Source organism: Rhinolophus sinicus, chromosome 12, assembly GCF_057876585.1.
Source record: "Rhinolophus sinicus isolate RSI-liver-muscle chromosome 12, RSI-T2T, whole genome shotgun sequence".
Classification (NCBI taxonomy): domain Eukaryota; kingdom Metazoa; phylum Chordata; class Mammalia; order Chiroptera; family Rhinolophidae; genus Rhinolophus; species Rhinolophus sinicus.
In genome coordinates, this window is record NC_142512.1 from 40,184,136 (window position 1) to 40,201,045 (window position 16,910).

Below are 16,910 nucleotides of genomic sequence, written 5' to 3' on the forward strand. Positions count from 1 at the left end.
TGTCCCATCGAGGGGCGGAGCCTCGTCCCCAGTCCTCTTCCATCGCCACCTCTGTTTATCCGCTAGCCATTGGCCCCAGGGACTGCCAGTCGGCTCTGGGGACGGCCTCCAACTTGAGGTTCCATCCTAACTCTGCACCTATTGGCAAATATAAGGTTACTTTCTCCTGATTGGGCAAGGGACTGTCAGTAAGACTAAGGAAAGAACCAATGGGAGGGACGGAGTATGTCTTACCCCACCCTACCTCTGAGCAGGTAAGACTCTTTACTCTCCCCTTTCCCCCTACCTGTCCAACAGGTGAGTCAGAGGGCGCCATGGGAAAGGACAGATGCCTTCACTGGCCAGCCAACTCAGCGTCAGGCATGATGCTTCTTTGGGCTTATTCACCCTTGCCACAAAGTCGTAATAACATATTTGTATAGCACTTCATAGACTTTTTGCTGGTTTGGGGTTTATTACCCAAAGATGGAAGGAGTGCTCATGAGATTTAGAAGTAAAAGGCCAGGGTTTGGGTCCTGCCTCTTAGTAGTTGTATGATCTTAGTCAAGTTACTTCATCTTTCACTTCTTTTCTCCTCTGTGAAAATGGGTGCATTAGCTATATCTCTCTCACCTGGGTGTGTAGGGGGGTGAAATGAAGTCAGGTTTGTGAAATCACTTGGACAACTGCTAAATGTTAGAATTTAAGTAAAAGATGTGGGTTTTTTTAATTCTCATGACAATTCTGAAAAATTGTGAGGACCACAAAATGACCCTTATTTCAAAGATAAGGAAGTTCAGAGAGGTCACAAAACTAGAAAGTGGCACATCCTAAACTAGAACCACTTTCTTCTAATTTCCAGGCCCACTAAACCACGTGTTCTCCTGGTGGAATAATAGCATAGATATAAAATGTCAAAGCAGTGGGGAGGATCAGGGAAACTGGCAAAAACAAATATTCTGGTTAGAGACAGAAGAGTCATGATTTAAGATAAAGAGAAAGTATTGGTGGGTTTGTAAAAAATATCAGGCAGCAGATCTAAAGGAAATCAACACAGTCATAAAAGGAATGGGACAGCAGGCCCCATTCGTTAGGGAAAGAGTCTGGGTTAGTTCTCGTTAGGGGAAGAGTCTGGGTTAGTTATCAGAAAGAACTTCCCAATAGGTTAAGAAGACAAAAGTCTCCTTTGTGTGGTTGATGGAATGAATGCCTCCTGTTGGCTGTACAGCGATTGTGCCAAGGTCCTACATTCATTCATCAACATTTAAGTATTGAGCAGAACTGTATGCTAGGCACTGGCTTAGACCCTGGTGACACAGAAAATCAAAATGATCCCAACCCTCAAAGGACTTCCAAAAGGCTAAGTGTAAACAAGTCACCTTAGCCACTCTGTGTGTGTGGCGGGGGGCGGGGGGTGGTTGGAGGAGTGGCCATTCAAGAAGGGGTCTTTCCTCCAAAAGCTTTATAGCCCCAAAGCTAGCACACAGGATGGGCTGGGTACCCCAACAGCATCCTTGACCACTTTACCCACCAGAGAAAAGAATAGTGGCTAAACAGTAGCTAAGTCTCACTTCTGCAGCTTATGCCATCAAGAAGTCTTCCTGGAGGGGACCAGGGAGATATTAACATCTGAAACCAGTTGCCATCCCACATGCCAGGGCCACTATCCTTTGCTTTGTTTCCCTTACACCCCCTCCTCCAGCTTATCTCTGTATTTTTCTCCCTACCTTCCCCCCACCTGCTTGTCACGCTGCCACACAGTGCAGTAGCCAGCCCCCAGCATGGGAGGAAAAGAGCAATCCCTAGGCTGCTGCCACCATCCACCAGGGTTTCACTTCCTCCCTCTCACATCTCTCCACCCCCACCTGGCACACTGACACACACTTCCCAGACCCAAGCCTCGTTTAACTCCTTCCTTTCTCCTGACTTCAGCATACAGGCAGGGTAGGGCTGGTTGACCGCAGATGGGTGGGGAAGCCTGGGTGTGGTGGAGGGGCAGAAAAGAGGTTTCAGAATAAAGCTTATGTGTGTATATGTGTGTGTGCGTGTGTCCCCAGAATTCTCCCTGTCTGTCAGCCTGGAGCATGCTGCAACATGCTGGCCCCAGATCTAAGCGCTCTGGCTGGGCCTGGATAGGGGCACCATCACAGCAGCAAGAAAGACTGGGATAAGAGCTGTGTTTCTCCTCCCAGATCAAGAGATTTTTCTACACATTTATTAAGTGCCTACTATGTGCCCGTCAGGCACTGAAGATTCATCTGTGGGATGAGAAAAATGTTTACTAGAATCAACTGTCTGTTTCAAGGATGTAGTCTCACCGGGTGAGGAGGTGCCTAGAGATACGATCAGATCGGATGAGAGTTGCTGTGGCCACAGTCTCCTCTGTAGCTTGAATTCGAAGGAAAAGCCACAAGACCGTTTTACCCAGTCCCCTACCTCTAAGCCTTTAAAGGCAGGGACTGCTGTTTGCCAGATCTCCAGAAAAGGAGATTGTCCAGCCTCCCTTATATGAACACCCACGTCTCCTTATTCTAACACTGGTAAATTCCTTCTGATGTCTAGCTTCCATTCATATTCCTGCAGTTTAAACCCATTTCTCTTGCCCAGAGCTCAGTGGAAGCAGTCCTTGAGCTCCCAAGAACACATATGGTTCATTCAACTTCGCAGCTTTCTGGGGCTTCAGAGGAAAGAAGAAAAGGGCACCAAGCTGCCCCAGAGACAGAAGTTACTGGCAAAGAGGGGTCCAGTCCTATGAGGGGCTGGTGGGAGGGAGAGGAGCTGGTGAGGATGAGGAGGCACTTCCTTGGGGGAAGGTGAACAACAGCCAGGCGCCTCTCCCTCATCTCACTTCCCCTCATCCTCCAGGAGCAGCTGGGCCATATAAGGAGGTAGAAGAGATTCTGCTGTCTGTTCAAACTTGGCCCTTTTTCTGTGGGGGCCCCTTCCCCAGACAGAGACAGGCAGAGATGTAGGTCTGCACAAGCCAGTCAGCCTCTGTGCTCACGCCTCAGGGGTATACACTCCCCACTCATGGGCTCAGATTCAGATACACAACTGCCAGGCCTGTCAGCTCTCTCCCAACACACGCAAACACACCCACCCTCAATCTGTCCCACCCCCTCCCCCCACACACCCTTCTTCCCTCCTCTTGGACCTAAGTTGGCCTCAGGAATGGCTACCTCTATCAAGAAAGACCGGGTGAGCAGATGGGTTGCTAAACTTCAAGCCGATGATGGTCTCTTTTCATCACCCAGCAACTCTCTCTGGCGTCACTGCAGCAGGAAAGGAGAGCAGGCAACGGGAAGTCTGTCCCAGTGGCAGGCTGGACTCAAAGGCAATGCAAAAATCAGAAGCATCGTGAGCTTGGGCCTGCTCTCAGCCTCAGGGGAGAGAGCCATCCCAACACTGGGAGAGGGGCCTCTGTCCTGGGTCCTGCCCTGGGAAGCCCCCGCCCCTGGCTGGTCCTCCTGTGGTTGCGAGCCTCCTCAAGGGGCCAGGGTAGCAGCCTACACCGAGTTCATCCCTTTCCCCTTTGAGACCACACTCCGGGTAACGGGCTCTGGAATTCCTTGCCCGGCACTGACCCTTCCTTGCAGGGCCTGAGGGCCCTTACTCTGGTCCTTCCTCCTGAGAACAAACAGTAGCACCATGCATGGTGGTATGTGCACCAGCAAAGGGGGGCAGGGGGCAGTTGTGAGGGAAAGATGGGCACAGCACAGACATGCAAGCTGGGGTGTCCTGTGCAGTGTGGGGGCAGCCAGGCCTCAAAGGAAAGGGAAGATGGCCCAGGGAACAGTTATCTCTGCACTGCCGTGTTCTGAGGAGTCAGAATTCTCATTCCATCTTGGCCCTTCAGGACACTGTGCAGGTCTACTTGTCAAGGTGTATCTTGTTTAACAGTTTGTTAGCTTGATCTGTAATTTATTTAGCTCTACATATACGGCCTCCATTTGCAAGCCTGCCCCTGCCCACAGGTGTTGGGGTGGGGTGAGGCTGGCTCAGGGTGATCCTTGAGCAGGGGACAGGGCGATGGCTGCTGCAGAAGAGCCTCTGGCTCCCAAACTCTTCTGGTGGGAGGGGGCCCAAGCACTCCCCCCCCCCCAGTGTGGGAGCAGGAACAAGATAGGATGGTGCTAGGCACTGGGAGTGGGGGTAGGGGTACTCCTGCCTTTTTTGCTGTCCTTTTTCCAGGGGAAGAGTCTGGAGGCCAGAGGCTGCCCAGGGCCTGGGGCTGGGTCTTTGGGTGTGTGCCCAGCCACTGGGGAGGGCTCTTAATTATAGAGGTAGCTCCAGCAATACTTCACTGCAAGCTGTGGGTGGAGATGGAATGTCAAGGGAAAACAGGGAGACAAGAAAACAGAGATAGGACAAGCCAGAAATAGCACAGGCCAGGGCGAGATACCAGGGGCCAGTGATGGTAGTGGGGGGAGTCGCTGAAGGAAGGTCAGGACCTCTCCTGAGAATGTCTATCCTGGGGTTGCCCTCCCTTGCCCACCCCCAACCCCACCCCTCAGGTGAATTCCAGGACTTCAGGAATTCAACAGCAAACATCAGGAATATATTCTGGTCCTGGGTCTCCCTGGCTGTCTGAACACCTCCTCCCGTCCTGAGTGATTGGGTGGGGGATGGGAGGGGGCGAGGCCTTGCCCCCTGAGTCACCTCCCTTCCGGCTCCTGGCCTGGGTGACTTCACACAGGCTGAGACAGCTAGGGCCCCACCCACCCTACCAGCCTGCCTGCCCTGACAGGTGCCCTTCCCACAGCGAAGCCACCCCTCCCTTCCCCGCTCCAGTACACACACACACACACACACACACACACACACACACACGCGCAGGAATTTCGTTTCTCCTCTACCTGTCCAGAGTCCTTAGGAAGAAAAAGAAGGAGCAGTCTAATTAGAACCTCCTTCCTTATATCTATGGGGAAACTGAGACTGGAACCAGATGAACTTCCCTAAAATCACACAAGCAAATTCCTGGCAGGATTGGGACTTGAGTCTTTGTCTTCTGCCCACCAGCTCACCATTGCCACCAATTTAGGTCTCTTTCCATCCCAACAAAGGTGGGATGCATTGGTGGGTGTAGAGATGAGAATCAATTTTGTGGCAAGTCAGCTTGAAGTGTGACTTCAGGAAAAGCTCAAGATTGGACAGCCAGGACTAGGGAAGGGGTGGGGTAGGCTCTGGGCTGGCCAGCTCTCCTCGGGGTTCTAAATCTGTAACCTCCCCTCACTTCCTCTAGGCTCTCTGAGCCGGAGAGGGCACCTCCCAGAGCCACAGCCATGGATTACACAGAGACCCTCCCCACAGTTCACCAGCCCTCTCCACCTCCCTGGTGGGGCTCCACCGCCACCTTAGTGGGGGGTAGGGTCAGGACTTGGAGGTCCCTGGCGTTGTACATTAATCCCATCTTCCCCAGTCCCATCCCGTGGCCACCAGGGAATTTGAGAGTTGAGATCCTTGAATATTTCATCAGCACTTCAGCCTCCAGTTCAACAAGCAGCCAACTTAACAGCTCATGGATAATTTATGGCTCCAGCAGAGAACCTGGAAGTCGTGAGGGGGAGGGGCAGGGAGCACGGGGGAGGGTGAAGGCTAGACGCGGCTGTGGTGAGGGTGCTGAGAGAAGCCAGCTCCATCCAGTGTGTGTGTGGGGGGGAGTGGGGGAGAAAGCCAGGGACATTTCCATTTTTGATAGCAATGTATTATTTAAAAAAACAACACGGTGTTATCAAAATAATTGTGCTAAAGGTTAAAGTCATATGACAAGCACTTTCTGACTTCATTCCTGTCCCCGAGTCTCTGTAACTATGCCTAACCTCATTTGGAGATAAAAAAAAAATATTAACAGTTAGTCCTTCATGGCTGTGAGGCTCCCCACACCCACCCAGGCTAGGGAGAGAGGCCAGACTGCCTACTTAGATTGGCTGAACTCCTCCCCAACCTCCTCCTCCAGGAAGGCCACAAGGACTTAATCAAGTGGTCAAGGGAAAAGGAAGGAATCTCCAGTGGCTACCTCTTACTTTGGTCCAGGAACTTAACATCATGTTCTTCTTCTAAAAGGAAAGATGGAAAAGGTGACCTGAATTGGAAAATGTCAAGTTCTCTTGGCCTCTTCTTTGAGACTTACCTTAGTGAGTTCTTTCATAGATTCAGAGGATCAAGTATACAGGGGGTGCCAAAAAAATGTATACAAGTGGACACTTTGGTCAACGTTGCTCAAGCAGTAGTTCACCGTAATCAGAAGTGTCTGGACGCTGATGGTGACCACTTTGAGCACCTCTTGTCATTGCAGAAGTCACACATGACTTGTATTCATCTTTTGTTATCGGTATATATTGAGTATTACCATTTTAATAGTTTTCCTTTCTTAAAATGTGTATACATTTCTATGGCACCCTCTGTGTGTATGTGTGTGTGGGGGGTGAATCAGCAGGCACGTCCTCCCCCTTACCTCAGTTTCCCCACTTGAGTCATAGGCATGAGTGATGCTCCCACACCAAGGGCTGTTTGGGGTACAGAAGAGATGCTATCCAGGTACCCTGGCGCCAGGTGGGCCGGAGGCAGGTGATGATTATGGGGTGATGTGTCCACAGGTTGGCCTGGGGTTTAGGCTGGGGCTGACTGGGGTGGGCTGCCCCAGCCCCCAGCCTAGTCCTATCTAATCCCCAGTCATCTTGGAGCTTGATCATGGGAAGGGAGCTGGGCAGGCCTGCTCCAGCCTACCGCAGAGTGAGCCCAGGCCTTGGGGCCTAATCTCGCCTCTATGGGCTCACTTTCCCCATCTAGGAAATTAGGGGCATCTGCCTGAGCTGTCTTTGGAGAGAAGTTGCAAGAGAAGGCCTGGACGAAGGCCCTGGAGCGGGGAAGCTGTGGCAGCCTTGGGCCCTGGGGCTGCCAGGACATCTCCAGGCAGGTTATGCAGTTGGCCCCAGTGCCAACTGGACACAGCCTTCTGACACAGAAAGGTGTCATTCTTTGTCCCCAGGAGAGAATTTACTCTCCCAGAGAAGGGAACACGGGGGTAAGACTTTAAGAACTATTTCTCAAACCTAAGGGGGGAATTTCTTCCATTGAAATTTACTGGAATTTTGGGAAAGCCCATGGGATTCCTCCCCCCACCTCCTTTGGCCCATCACTTCTCAGAAAAGGCTGGTCTAAGTGGCCCAGCAAGTCTCTCCCCAGTCCCCTTAACAGCCAGCCCAATCCCATGGAGCTGAGAGTAGGGGCTGGAGGTGCGCTGGGATCAAGCCTCAGAGAGGGCTATTGAGGCCTGCTCCAGCCCCCCTTCCTTCCTCCTTACCCCTCCCCCCCCCCTTTCCCTTCTGAAACTCCTTGCCTCCCTCAGTGAGCTGTGGCAATGAGGGTGTTTTGTTCCCGCATCTTCCTCACCTTCCACTCTTTGGCCCCAGCTGACAGCCTAGAGGGACAAAACCAACACCAGAGACCAGGGCTTTCTCATTTTCTCTCCCTTCTCTGAACAACATTGATTTGGGGAGAAAAAGCTCAAATCCAGTTTAGCCACCACCCCCCTTGAGAAACCTTGGACAAGCTGCTTCTCATTGCTCAGCCTCACCTGTGGCAGAAGGAATTGATAGCTATGATGCAAGACTGTTTTGAGCTTTATAAAGAAACTGCCAAGTGCCCCGCACTAAGTAGGTACTCAATACATTGTACGTAATAGTGATGGTCTCCTTAGGATGGGGTCTCTCCAGGTCCAGGACACTTCTGTGGCATCTGAGTCTAGCCCTAGTGTGTGAGGTCGCCATCCCTAGTGCCCTTTTGGCTGTCCCTAAACTTCTACCCATTTGACTATAGATGCTCTGACTGATGAGGTGCTGAGTGGGGTGCTAGGGGTAGGGTAAGGAAGGGGCTGAGTGACACAGAGATGTGGAAGAGGCAAGGGCATCTGGGCTGGGTGGGGTTGAGAGAATGGACTAGAAGGCCCCGGAGAGCTCATGCTGGGATTCACTGGGACTCTGTCTCACCAGTTTGGGGAGCTGGCCCAGCACTGGGAAGAGGCTGGCATAGGGAGAGGGGAGGGAGGTGCTGGCACTACCTGGGAAAGAGGAGCTGAGTAGGGCACACTGGCTGGGAGGGCCTGGGCTAGCGGCCTGTTTGGGGGATTGGTGCCTAGAGAGGGGCTGGCCTTCTTCTCCTGTCACACACCCGGCCTCACCACCACACACTCAGAGATGCCACTCTCAGATGCACACTTGGACACACACATATCAACACATTTCTTAAACTATAACACCTCTGCTCTCCCCATCCTCTCACCCAGCTCTATTTTTCCATCTCACTTATGTAACATCACCAGACAATTTATTTATTATAACATTTATTGTTTACTGCCTTTCTCCGCACTGGAATGCAAGCTCGACCAGGGCAGGGTGTTTGGCCTGCTTTGCCCATTAATGTATAACCAGCACCTACAGTGTGCCTGGCGCATAGTAGGTATTCAATAAATGTTTTCAGTGAGTCAATGGACCCCTCTAGAATCACATTCATGAATGCACAGGGATACTCAGGGACGCATGTGCAGAGATACGCTCAGTCACCCACGACACTTCCAGGGAAAGACATTCATTCTGACACATGGACACAGGTACATATTCACACCCAGCCCCGCACATCCACACAACACACAAGCACACAGGCACTTTCAGATTCACACCCAGCCATCCAGATTCCAACACTTCTACTCATGCAGGCACGCTCAAGCACATCCCGGCTCCCTCCCCACCCTCTGAAGTACCAGCACCAGAGGGCAGCCCCTCCCAGCAACAGGGGGCGGGGCCTCAGTGGAAGCTGACTACACAGCAGCTTGAAAGGGGTGGGGTGGGACCTAGCCGCCCTGGCATCTGGGAGCTCTCAGGAGACGCTACCTACTGCAGACCCACCTATGGGAGGGGGGAGTGAGGTCACCTGGGCCCCCAGCCCTGACCCCACCCACCTGAGCTCCAGACTTAGGCTCTGGCCCTCCCACCCTCATCATCACCGAAAGCCCAGGAAAGGGGTTTGGGGCGGGGAAGGAAAGGGAGTCCTCCAGGGTGGGGGCCCAGACCCAGTAACCTGGTACATCTGGGGAAAATAGGGGTGTGGAAGGTGAGAACTAGGTTTCCCAGCTTCAGCTCCGCCCTCCAGTAGGAGAGAAGGCTCTTCCACCACCCTGCCACTGGGTTCAGCCCAGAGTCCTTCCCCAGAGAGTACATTTTGGCCCCCACCTCCCCACTGTGCAATATGGTGGGGACACTGGTGAGTCACAGGGCTGGGTGGTAGTTACCTGGCACCACTCTCACTCCCACATCTCCAGACTCTCTGCCCTCTGGACCCAATACAAGATTGGGCAAGACGGTTTGGCAGTCCCACTGCCACCACGAAGTCTCGCGTGATCAAACCTTTTCCCTAGGGCTCCTCTGGCTGCTGAGTTGGGGCCCCAGTCTCTGCTGTGGAATGGAGAATGGGCAGAGCGAGAAGGGAAGGCATGTTCGCTCTGACTCTAAGGAACGTGGGTCAGTCAACGTCTGGAAAGTAAAAACCGGAAGTAAATGTCCTTGGTTCTCTCCCCTCAGTCGCCACACTCCCCGAGGGAAGCAATGCTAAACTAGGAAAACACCGGACATCCCATTTTAGAAATTTGAAACCACCGTCTTCCCTCTTCCCAGGACTAGAAGCAGGAACTGCGTCCTCACGCCCCCTGGCGGCAGATTGCAATTACACGCTGCTGCTCACAAACACCCAGGGTCCACAGGGCGGGACTGTGCCCCTTTCACCACCCCCGCATTTACAGACGAGGGGAGATGGTTGCAGAGGGAGGGAAGGACCTGCACCTTCACTCCTCAGCCCAGGGGAGACTAGATCCCAGGCGCTGTGATTCATTCAACAAGAAACATTTATTGAGCACCCACGGCCAGTGTGCCAAGAACCAATGGACTCCTGGTCCAGGGCTCTTCGTGACGCCAGCTGCCCCTCTTCTGTCTCTACAATTCAGGCTGAGACCCCAACTAGGCGGAGCTGGAATGTTCTCCAGAAGACTGTCCAGGGGGGTGAGCAGGGGGAGGACGGGCGTCAGCGGCAGTAGTACCACCATCCTGTGGTCCAGAGACCCATTGAGGAGGCAGGAAGGTCTGGAGAGCAGCACTCACAGGTGGGATGGGATGGAGCCTGGTCAGCTATGTCCATTTGATATGTTTAATAAATAGTTCCTGCTGCTTCCCAGGCTGGTGAAGGTGGTACCACTGGGCCCAGGTTTCCCAAGCCCTTAAGAGGTGCAGGCGTGGCTCTCTTTTCATGCTAGTTCAGGCTCTGGCTCTGCAAAGGAAAAGGGAAGAGCATTGGGGTTAGCCCCCCACCTATTCCCAACAGGTCTCAGCTGGCCCCTGCTTCCAGGAAGGATGCCAGCCCCCACCAGGTGCGATGGGGGTTGCCCACCGGCTGGCAGCCCCCAGAGGAGGGGTCCCAGCACCCACAGACATATCTCCCTGCCTCTGTAGCCCAGGGCCAGAACCCTTCTGTCCCCAACCTCCAGCCCAGGCTGCATCCCCACCCCCCCACCAGGACTCTGCCAAGTCACTGACCAGCCTCAGCCTCATCACCCTTGGCGTCTGGCTCCTGCCACCAGTCAGCGTAGATGCCCTCCTCATAGTCACCTTCCCCCTCAAATTCAGCATCTGATGGGTGGTCCTTGGCCTCCAGGGGTGGTTCTGTCTCCTCCAGCTCCATCTAGAGCAGCCCCAGGGTTAGGGGAAAAACCAGGTCACAGAAGGCACAACACAGCATCTGCTCGCTGCCTGGCCAAGGGGCCCTTCCACCCCGGGGCCCTCCCACCCCATCTCAGTCTCAAGAGCACAGGTGTGACGTGGGGGTTTCTCCCACAAGGTCCTATCCCCAAACTGCCCCCTCCCTTAACCGGTGCATGGGGCTCCACCAGCAGAGATGCAGTGTTAGCATTAGCATCACCTTCTCTACAGTCCCCCCTTTAAGCATAAACACCCCTGGGAGAATACTGCTAGTCTGTGCATACGGTCTGCTCTTCCCAGCCAGGAATGCCTTTACTCCCTCGTGCTTGGAGAGCTCTGGTTTATTCCTCCAACGTCAGGCATCAGCTCCAGGGTTGCGGCCCTTGCTGACAACACTGGCTGGGTCTGGAGTCCTTCTCTGGTGACCCGTGCAGACCTCTCCCACACAGAGAGGAAGTTCGTGCCTCCCCCACTAACTGTGAGCTGATTAGGGAAGGGACTGTGCCTCTCATCAATTTACCTCGGCTCCAAACACGATGTCTGGCAAACAGCAGGCGACACATAACAGTGATCAAAATCTCTACCACTTGCTGAGCACCTACTATGTGCCAGCTCTATACTAAGTGCTTTACATACTTGATCTCATTTCATTCTCACCACATGGTGTGAGATGGTCATTATTCTCCTCTCTCAATGGATGAAGAAATGGAAGTCTGAGTGTTACCTAAGACTTGCTTGGGGGCTGCGCAGTTAGGAAGTGGTGGAGCCAAATCTGGCTAGCACTAACCTGGGTGTTAAGAGTGCAGACCTGGCCCCCATCTTCCATGAGGGGACCATGTGTGCTTGAACAAAGGAGGAAGTGGGTAAATAAGCACTGAGCAGTGATGCCTCAGAGAATTCAGGCTCTCAATTCCTCATTCAGAATCAATGGAACACACTGTGGTTCCTCCTTCCTGGTGTCCTGCATTCATTTATTCACTGGTTCATTCAAACTCAGTTTCTGAGCACTAGCTCTGTGCCAGGCACTGTGGGAGAACTAGGAATAACCCGATCTCCTGTCCTGAAGCACAATCCTCTAGGAGGCTGGCTGGAGAAAGAGGCTGGTGGTGAGATAGACCAGGGCTGAAAATAAGTCCAGGTCCAGGGAGGCACAGAGGGTCCGAATTGGCACTGCAAGCCCAGAAGACAGAGCCAGGACATGCAGCAAGGACTTCTTGGAGGAGATGCCACCTGAGCTGGGCCCAGGAGAAGCAAGGTTCAGACATGTGAGAAGGCAGGGCATGAGAACACGGAGCACAGAGAGAAGGCAGGTATAGATAAGGGACAGGTGAGTCTTTCCTGCTTCACAGCAGCTGACTGCTGGGAGCTGGGCTGAGCTTTGGCACAGTGGCTGCAGGAAGAGGACCAAGGGGTTTCCATCACCACCCAGCCCTGGAGGGTGGGGGCCATTTACCTCATCATCCGACTGCAGATACATGTGTGCAAACTCCAGCAGCTCCCGTAGCTCAGCCGTCTGGTTATGGTAGAGCAAGGCCTCCTGGGAGGAAAGAGGGAAAGTGAGGTGAGCTGGACCCTGGTGCCAGATGGTGGAGGAGCCAGAGTTCCTAGGATCTGGGTCCTTGGGCTCTTTTCCAGTTCAAGGAGCCTAGAGCAATTATCAATTCACATGTTGATTACAAAATCGTAGCTGCTTGGAGTGCTGGGTTAAGAAGGATTCCAGGGGCTCACTGAGAAAGAATGCCTCTATTGATTAGCAATGTCTGCCACGGACAAGAGAATGGGGCTACCATGTGCCTTATATTTGCCAGTCTTGCCCTTGACTCCCAAGGAGTTTCTCAGTGTTCCAAATTGAGGGGGGTGAGGGGGGTGGTGGTTCCTGGGGAAGAAGGGCAAAGGCCAGCAGTGAGGATGATGAGGGTGGGGAGCAGGCAGGCATGAACAGGTATTTTTGTACCTCCCACATCCCAGGCACTATGCTGGCAAGGCAGGTAGTACCACCTCCAATTTGCAGGTGAGGCAACACGTTCAGAAAGAGTCAGCAGTGTTCCCAGGACCACACAGCTGGTGGGGCTGTGTTTGAACCCAGGACTCCAACCAAAACCCATATGCTTTCTTTTCACTTCCCCATCCTGCTTTCCGGGGAAGCCAGGATTTTGTATCAAACCACATGGTCCTGAGCGTGCCTCGGATGGTAATGCCTACCTCCCGGGGCTGGAAGTCCTCTTCCTCCAGGCCCCAGCGAGCCCGGTGGAAGCGGTAATACACCAGGTTCTGCTGCATGACATTGTCCTCGGGGTCGAAGAGCATGTAGCTGGCAGCACTGCGGGCGGCTTGGCGCACGTCGTTCACTGCAGACAGAAGAGGAGTGGAGAGTGGCCTTGACACTTCCTCATCTTCAGGGATGACCCCCACCTCAACCACCCCATCTCCCCATTCAGTCCAGCACCCCTGCCTCCCTAGCCACCTCCGAGAATACCTGTTGAGCACCTCACCCCACCCACTGATAATGCAAGCTAGCATGTACTGGGCACTTACTGGGTGGCAGGCCCCACGTAAGTCATTTAAGACTCACCGTTATTGTCAGCCCCATTTTACAGACAAGAAATTCAAGGCATGGAGAGGTTGGTAAACTGCTCAAGCTCACATAGCTGGAAAATGACGACACTGGGGAATTAGAGGCCAGTGGCCCAGCCCTCGACCTCTTTGCCAACTGGACCCATGAAGGGTCTCCTGGCCTCTTGGTCCTCAGTCCCTTCATTCCAACTCCAGCTTCTGTTTGAATCTTGGCATCTCTGCATTGCAGGAGCCCTGGAGATTGTCCATCCCAGCCCCTGTTGACACCAGGACCTCCCTCAAGGGAGGATAGCCTTAAGTCCTCCTTTTTATTAGCCATGTGGCCCCTTGCCCGCTATAAGCCTCAGTTTCCTCATCTGAAAAATGGGTCCAGTAATGTCAGCTGCAGCGGGTTGGTGAGAGGATCAAGTGAGATAAACAGATGTGGCAGTGCTTTGTAAACTGTCAAGTGCTGTGCAGTTGCTGGCTATCTAGTCATTTACCCAAGAGACCCTTGAATCCTCCCCGAGGCTGCTCTCTGTTCTCTCCCACAAGCCTCTCACCTGCCCCACCGCCCCCAGCCTTCCCTCCCATTGCCCAAGGGCCTCAATTCTGAGGGAGAGCTTCCCCACGATTCTGTAGTGCTCCCAGTGCAGTGCTCTCTGACACCCAAGCCCACTGGGAGGCTCACACTTGTAGTAGGCAAACTGCAGGTAGTGATACATGGTGGCCACGAACTTCTCCACGAAGAAGCCACCCACATTGGGGGTCAAGTTGGCCTCACAGTCCACCTTGCACTGCAGGGATTCTGCAAAGAGATCTGGGGGTGGGGGGAAAGCAGTGGTGAGGAGATGATGATGTGCTGAAAAGCTCCGTCTCACAGATGGGGTGACAGACATGACTTCCAATCCCAGCTCTGCCTGCAGAGCCTGTTGCAATCACATGAGATACTGTGGGTAAGATAAGTCATGCTGAGGAAGACTGCTGTGGACAGGGCCGTATCACCACCCACAGCTCACCCTCACCCGAAAGCCAGAGAGAGCCAGGGCTCTCTGAGAGAGTGGCAGGGGAAGTTTGAAGGTAGGACTGATGCCCAGATAGAGAAGCTCAGGGCAGCCCTTTCTGCCCCCCACTGAGGGATCCCTGCAGTTAGGGACTCCCAGGCTAGGTGTGATTTCTGGCCACACACTGCTTTGGGCACATGCCTGCTGGGCTGTTTTCCCCCCTTAGCTGGGCGCTTTTGCACTTGCATTGACCTCTGCCTGGAAAGCCTGTGAACCCAACCTCCCAGAGGTTTGGGGATGCCACTGCCTCTCTCCACCGATGCCCAGCGCCTTGGGCACTCCTGCCCACAGCCCTCTAAGCCCAGTGGCAGGAGATCTGTTACCCTGTCTAAGTCTCTCAGCCAACAACACACTGCTGGGAACAGGATAACACCTCACTCCTGACTGCCTCCCAAGCACTGAGTAAGTGCTCCATAAAAGTGTTAAGGGGTCTGAGAAGTTCTGGGAAGCAGGGCCCAGTGATGGCTGGGAGGGATGTCTCATGGATTTGGGTGGGGGTACCTGCTATGGCGGGATAGAAGTCCTTGAAGTCCACCTGCTCGTGGGCTCCCTCGCAGCCAGCCAGACACCGGGCGAAGATGGCTAGGTATTCGGCCAGGGCGCGCTCCATGTCCTCGGTGCTGCTGCGGAAATCCCCACTGTTGTAGAGCTTCACTGCTCGGAGGAACACCGCCTGCAGGGGAGTGTGGCAGGGGGTCAGGGGGACCCCCACCACTCCCCTCCTCTACGAGCCCTCTGGGGGGTCAGGGAGGAGCATCAGGGCCAGCTCTTCCCCTGCACCCCACCTCGTAGGGCTGCGCCTCCAAGTCTGTGAGGGGCTCCTCAGCCGCGTCCAGCAGCCCGCGGTAGTAGTTGAGATACTTGGCGGTTAGCTCGTGCTTCGGGTTCTTCTGGAGGAAGGTGTAGGCCGCAGCCAACGCCTTCTCCAGCCGGTTTGCCTGTGGGGTGAGGACAGAGCGGGTCAGCAGGGCTAGAACTCACGGCCCTGAGCGTACAGGCTGGCTTGGGGCTCGATGACAGCAATGCTACTGCGGACCCAGCTTGGAGCGACGTGGCCGAGCGGGGTCCGGGGAGAGGCAGAGGACACCGGGACGGGCGGGGTATCTGGGGACGGGCGCCCACCTTGAACTGTGCGTAGTGCAGATACTGGTAGGGCAGGCGGCTCTGAAAGTCGCGCAGCAGCTGGCGCGGTGGGTAGGGCACCTGGAAGGCTGGCAGCGTCCGCTTGCATCGCCGCAGACAGGCGGCGCGCTCCAGGACGTGGCCGAAGAGCCATAGCTCGCGGGCCCACTCGTCGCTGCGACCGCTGTCAGGGCCGGGCACAGGCCCGGGGGCCGAGGCGGTGGGCGGCGTGGGCCCGCTGCAGTTGGCGTGGCAGAAGGCCTCGCTGTCCCGCAGCAGCCGGTGCAGCCGCAGCGCCGCCTCCAGGTAGCGCGCGCTCTCGCGCCAGCTCTCGCCCTCGTACTGCTCCAATGCGTGCCCGTAGGCCGTGGCCAGAGGCATCAGGTCCTCGGGCGGGAAGCCCCGGAAGCTGTACTTCTCGTACTGCGCCCCGGTGCAGCGCAGGAGCAGCCACAGCAGCGCCCAAGCCGCCCGCCCCATACCCCCACCGCACCAGCCAGCTCACCCGGCGGAGCTTGCGTCCGGACCCGGTCCGCCGGCGGGCGGGCGGGGCAGGGCCCGGGACCGCGAGCCCGCTGGGTCTTAGTGCCGCGCCGAGCCAGGAGGGTGGTGCCCTGGGTCCCATCCCTGAAGGGACAGAGGGGCTGCGTCTCCCCTCTTTTCCGAGTGCACAATGGTGTCCTGAGTCCCCTACGTTGGCCTGTCCGTAGGGGTCCTTCCCTCCACAGATGGTGAGGGGGAAGACGCTTACCGCAAGGTGGGGAGCCCAGAAAGCCCTTCCCCACACAAAGACAGTCCCCCCAACTCAAGATCGAGAAACTGAGGGAAGTACCACCTCCATCTGCTCGCTCAAGCCCTGGAAACGGGTCTTGCGTCCAGCACAGCAACCCTTCTACACGCGCCCCAACCCCAGCCCTGAAGGGGTCACTCTTAGTGTCTCCCCCAGCCCGCGACGGGGAGGTGCACACCTAGATTTACCCTGCACACCCTCCACTTTCACCAACTCCTCCTACTCGATACCACGTCAGAAAGTTCTTTTGGCAGTCCAGCCTTTGCAGGACAAAGCAGCTCCTCATCCCTGAAGAGGCCGTCCTTGGGACAGTAGGGGTGGGGGAGCACTGAGATACCCTCAGTTTCTGGAGCCTCGCCAGCCTCCTGGAGAGGGCTTAGATTTGGGGGTGTCAGTAAAAGAAGCAAGGGATGCATCAGCGCGGCTTTAGGACCCCGGGGCTCCGGAAAAAAAGACACTGAATTTTTTTTTTCACTTGGGAGTCCGCTCCGACTTCTCATCTTTCGCGAGCCTCCCTCCACTCTAGGCCCCAGGTCTCTCAACCCGGGGTGGGTGAAGAGGGTGGAATCTGGAGTTCTTTGTGGTGCATTCCTCTGTCTCTAACACTTTCAGACTGGCCCCCTCCTCCTATTGCACCCCCCACTCCCTGCCCCACCAGCT

General features: G+C 54.9%; 1 protein-coding gene across 2 annotated transcripts; it reads right to left on the minus strand.

The window, feature by feature from the left end:
* Window positions 1–9,856: 9,856 nt before the first annotated feature.
* On the minus strand, window positions 9,857–16,843 carry P3H4 (prolyl 3-hydroxylase family member 4 (inactive)). Of its 2 annotated transcripts, none has more exons than XM_019747634.3 (8): window positions 15,461–16,843; window positions 15,124–15,276; window positions 14,840–15,011; window positions 13,966–14,094; window positions 12,924–13,069; window positions 12,175–12,258; window positions 10,632–10,704; window positions 9,857–10,293 (listed from the first exon to the last, which is right to left on the minus strand). In XM_019747634.3, exons 1-8 carry the CDS (start codon window positions 15,938–15,940, stop codon window positions 10,271–10,273), a joined length of 1,260 nt encoding a protein of 419 aa, XP_019603193.2. In that variant the 5' UTR covers window positions 15,941–16,843; the 3' UTR covers window positions 9,857–10,270. The 2 variants fall into 2 exon arrangements, with proteins under 2 accessions (XP_019603193.2, XP_019603192.2); XM_019747633.3 differs by having other exon boundaries at window positions 10,560–10,704.
* Window positions 16,844–16,910: the final 67 nt, after the last annotated feature.